Source organism: Propithecus coquereli, unplaced genomic scaffold (genome assembly GCF_000956105.1).
Source record: "Propithecus coquereli isolate 6110/MARCELLA unplaced genomic scaffold, Pcoq_1.0 Scaffold723, whole genome shotgun sequence".
NCBI lineage: Eukaryota > Metazoa > Chordata > Mammalia > Primates > Indriidae > Propithecus > Propithecus coquereli.
In genome coordinates this window covers 73002-77269 of record NW_012153319.1, presented here as the reverse complement: position 1 = coordinate 77269, position 4268 = coordinate 73002, and the positions used below count along the sequence as shown (strand labels likewise).

The following is a 4268-nucleotide window of genomic DNA, read 5'->3' as shown; positions in this document are numbered from 1 at the left end:
GCCGGGCACTCGATGCTTGTATACACTTTGCGGTTTATTTGGTGGTCAGTAAGTAATGTCTTTGCTACTAAGTGGAAGAAAGCTAATAGAACATAATCACAATAGTCACAATAGTGGTTTAATTGACGAATCTTACTTGTTCCTTGCCTACTTACAGTTTACGGGGGTGCAAACCTCGTGCCACTGCCCCTGGCCCTCATTACTGCTGGGGGCTCGCTTTCCCCACCTCAGCTCCGGAGACGTGATGGTCTTTGGCCCTGGGGGTCTCGGCCAGTCGGTCTTCCATCCTGTCCTCGTTCTCCGGCACCACCAGCAGTCAGTGCTGGGTTTCGGCCCCCAGCTTGTGCTCAGGCCGGTGGTCGGGCCTCGAGCCCAGCCGGGTGTCCAGCTTGTACTCGGCCCGGTACTTGCCCTCCTCCTGCCTCTTGAAGGAGGCAGAAGACATGGCCTTGGGCTCGGGGGGCTGCAGCCACGAGTGGCTGAGGATCTCGTCAATGTGCAGCCGCCGGTCGACGTCGGGCTGGAGCATGCGTTCGATGAGGTCCTTGCACTCGCCCGTCAGGTTCTTGGAGCGCGGGAAGTGGACGCGGCGCTCCCTCTGGATGCGCAGCATCTTCCTGATGTTGGAGTCATCGTAGGGCATGGAGCCACAGACCATTATGTAGAGGATCACGCCCAGGCTCCAGATGTCGTATGCCTTGGGCTGGTAGGGGATGCCCTGCAGCACCTCGGGGGCCGCGTACGCTGGCGACCCGCAGAAGGTCTTGCTGAGGATGATGCGGCCGCTGTCGTCCTGCAGGCAGCGTTTGGAGAAGCTGAAGTCGGACAGCTTGATGTTGAAGTCCTTGTCGAGGAGAGCGTTCTCGCACTTCAGGTCGCGGTGGACGACATCCATGTCGTGGCAGCACTTTATGGCCGAGGAGAGCTGGCGGAACATCTTGCGCGCCACGTCCTCGTGCAGGGCTCCCCGGGTTTTGATGAACTCGAGGAGGTCGCCCTGGGCCCCGAGCTCCATCACTACGTAGACCTTCCCATCTGATGTCTCAAAGATCTCGGATCTCTGATCGAGCAGTGGATTGGAACTGGGGGATTGGACTTGGGGAGGCCGGGGAAGGCCGAGGTGTCTGAGGAACTAGCCAGGCAGAGGAGGAGGAGGATGGCCCCTGCACATGATGGCTGCCGGGTTGCAGCGTGGCAGGAGCATGGACAGGCTACAGAGAGACCCTAACGCCTCTGAGGGTCACTGAAGGGGTCGGAGCCAGAGCCGAGCCCAGTGGGTTGAGCAACCGCAGGAGTTGCCCAGCATGGTGAGGCCACCTGTCGAGGAGGCCACCTGGGCCTGCTGCTCTGGACGGTGACTCAAGACAAGTTGCCCACCTTGCTTCCCCCCACCGCAGAGCACACGGCAGAACTCACCTGCAGCCCCCTGTCCCCCAGCCCAGGCTCTCGCCCCTGCCCTGGGGACCACTGTGGGCCCATAGGGATTATAGGGAGGAGGCACATGAGCCACCCCCCAGGACGGCCCCTCAGCCAGCCCTGTGCTCTGGGATCCCACTCCACCACGAGAAACAGGGTGGCCCTGCCAGGGCCACTCAGGGCCTGCTCTGTGTGCAGACGCTGGGCACACACAGGCCAGCTGCAGAGCACACAGTAGGACTGTTGAGCACTGCAGGAAACCCCAGCAAGTTTAGTGGGGGCTGCAGCCCCTCGCCGAGCCCGGAGAGATGGCCAGAGTGTGCAGGGGTGAGTCCCCAGTATGATTACTGCCCGTGTGCGTGAGAGGGCGCGGTGGGGAGGGCTGGCACTGGGAGGCCAGCAGGAAGGACAGGAGGGGGGCCAGGCCTGGGGTCCTTCCCATGGGTAGTAGGAGCCACACAGGGGTGCTCTGGCCACTGTGGGAGGTGGTGGGAGGGAGATGCTGGGCGGACGGGTAGGCTGGGTGTGGGGAGGGCTCCCAGGAGGGCAGGCCCAGGCCCTCACTAGGCCCCACTTCTCCCCAGGGACTGGGCGTTGGGGTCATCCGGGAGAGAGCCAGGCCAGGGGAGTGCTGAGTCTGAAAGCGCTTGTCCTTTGTGTGTGTGGAACCCTCAGGCCTGCACGAAGTCGTCCAGAATGAGGTGAAGAGAAAGGCCACGCAGTGAGGTGAGGACTGCCTGAGACAGCCTGGGCGGGGCACGCGTCGCGAGAACCCCTGTCCTGTCCCACTTGCCAGTTTCAGCTTCTCAGCTCTGGCAGGGGTGTCACTCCTGGGGACAGGCTTGGACTCGAGGGGCTATGGTCAAGGCCACAGAGGACTGTGGGGGCACACTTAGGCCGTCCACTTCTCCCAGACCGGGGAATGACCACAGGGTGGGGTGACTCGGCACTGTTGAAAACTGGGTGCTGGCTGGACATGGGGGGAAACTGGTGGACACAACAGGAAAAACGAGCCACCCAGCAGGTTGGGGAGCTTGGGGGTGGGGGTGGGGCTGAGACGCTATCTGTCTCCCCTCAGAAGCCTCTCCCCAACCCCCACTGGCAGCCTGTGGGGCTCAAGAGGACGGGTCTGCCGAGACCCTCCACCCCAGCTGCAGACAGAGCCAGCTCTCCCAGCCCTCCTCTGTGGCAGCCACCTCGGCGCCCTTCTCGGTCTTGCCCTCCCCTGCCCTCCCCACCCCAGCATTGCACTCGGGGGCGTCCCCCTGGAAGCAGTGGGTTCTTCACTCAGCTCCTGGCTCTGGTCCCCGCTCCTCCAGGTCTCCCACCCCTAGCTTCTAACTGGGAACCTCTAACTAGTGCAGCTGCCTGAGGTCAGTCTGGGCCGGGCACTCCGGGATGTGTTTTCCCAAGTGAGCGAGGGACTGAAGTGCAATCCAAGTGGGAAGCCAGGGCAAAGACATTCACCTTGGGGTGACATTCACCTTTATTGCTTCTTTAGCAAGCAAACCTGGGTTTGGGCCAAGAGAGGCTCACTAGGTGTGTGCCTCTGGAGGCTGTTGGGGGGGCTCTTTCTCTCTGTGCCTGGCTGACTGCTCAGCGGTCAAGCCCCAGGTCTCCGAATATCTAGGCTTTGGCACTGCCTCTACCTCAGGTGTCGTCTCGGATTGTGCCTCGGGCTGTGCCTCTTCCTGAGGCTCCAGCTTGGTGGCAGACTTCTTGTCAGGGTCGGGCTCAGGGCTCCTGGAGGACTCTGTGACGCGGGAGCTCTCCCCCTCTTTGTGGGGGATGGCTGCAGAGGACAGGTCCCGTGCTTTGGGCTGCACCCAGCAGTGGCTGAGGATCTCGTCCATGTGCAACCGCCGGTTGACGTCGGGCTGGAGCATGCGGTAGATGAGGTCCTTGCACTTGCCTGTCAGGTGCTTGGAACTTGGGAAGTTGACGCGGTGCTCCCTCTGGATGTGCAGCATCTTCTTGATGTTGGAGTCGTCGTAGGGCATGGAGCCACAGACCATTATGTAGAGGATTATGCCCAGGCTCCAGATGTCGTACGCCTTGGGCTGGTAGGGGATGCCCTGGGGCACCTCGGGGGACGCGTACGCCGCCGACCCGCAGAAGGTCTTGCTCAGGATGATTCAGCTGCTGTCCTCCCGCAGGCAGCGTTTGGAGAAGCCAAAGTCGGACAGCTTGATGTTGAAGTCCTTGTCGAGGAGAAGGTTCTCGCACTTAAGGTCACGGTGGACGACATCCAGGTCGTGGCAGTACTTGATGGCCGAGGAGAGCTCGTGGAACTTCTTTCGAGCATCGTCCTCGTGCAGGGCTCCCCAGGTTTTGATGAACTCAAGGAGGTCGCCCTGGGCCCTGAGCTCCATGACGATGTAGACCTTGCCATCTGATGTCTGGAAGATCCCGTAGGTCTTGACGATGAAGGGGTGGTTTAGCATGGTCAGAATTTCAGTTTCCCGGGGAAGGAATTTCTCCAAGAAGTCCGTGGGGGCTTTCGTGTGGTCGATCATCTCGACCGTTATGTTGAACTTCAGGTGCTGAGAGTAAGCAGATTTGGCTTTTGCGTAGGAGCCCTCTCCCAAATTTATACCCACTCCCAGTGTCCTCACATGACTCCGGCCCACGCCCACCCCGGTGCAGCCCCAAAACCGGCAGCCAGAGAACTCACCAGGCGTCTCCACAGCAACCGCCCTTCAGCCCTGACCCTGGTGCCCGCTGGCTGGCTGCGCGCCTGACAAGACGCTCTCCCATTGGCTCCAACCCCGGCTCTGCCAGCCAATCATTGCGGGTCCACTCGCAGCTCGCTCGCCGGCTGTGTGTTTTCGCCCCGGCCCTATGGGCGGCGC

At 61.5% G+C, this 4268-nt stretch overlaps 2 protein-coding genes across 2 annotated transcripts in view; both read right to left on the bottom strand.

Moving 5' to 3' along the window:
* Positions 1–209: 209 nt before the first annotated feature.
* LOC105824230 (testis-specific serine/threonine-protein kinase 2-like) lies at positions 210–1479 on the bottom strand. Its single transcript, XM_012661602.1, has 2 exons — positions 1417–1479; positions 210–1060 (listed from the first exon to the last, which is right to left on the bottom strand). The coding sequence occupies exons 1-2, from the start codon at positions 1477–1479 to the stop codon at positions 317–319; spliced, it is 807 nt and encodes a 268-aa protein (XP_012517056.1). The 3' UTR covers positions 210–316.
* A 1472-nt stretch (positions 1480–2951) lies between these two features.
* Positions 2952–4268, bottom strand: part of LOC105824233 (testis-specific serine/threonine-protein kinase 1-like) — a 9088-nt gene continuing 7771 nt past the window's right edge. The window contains 1 exon segment of the mRNA XM_012661605.1: positions 2952–4015. Within this exon segment, the coding sequence (XP_012517059.1) occupies positions 2952–4015 (1064 nt within the window).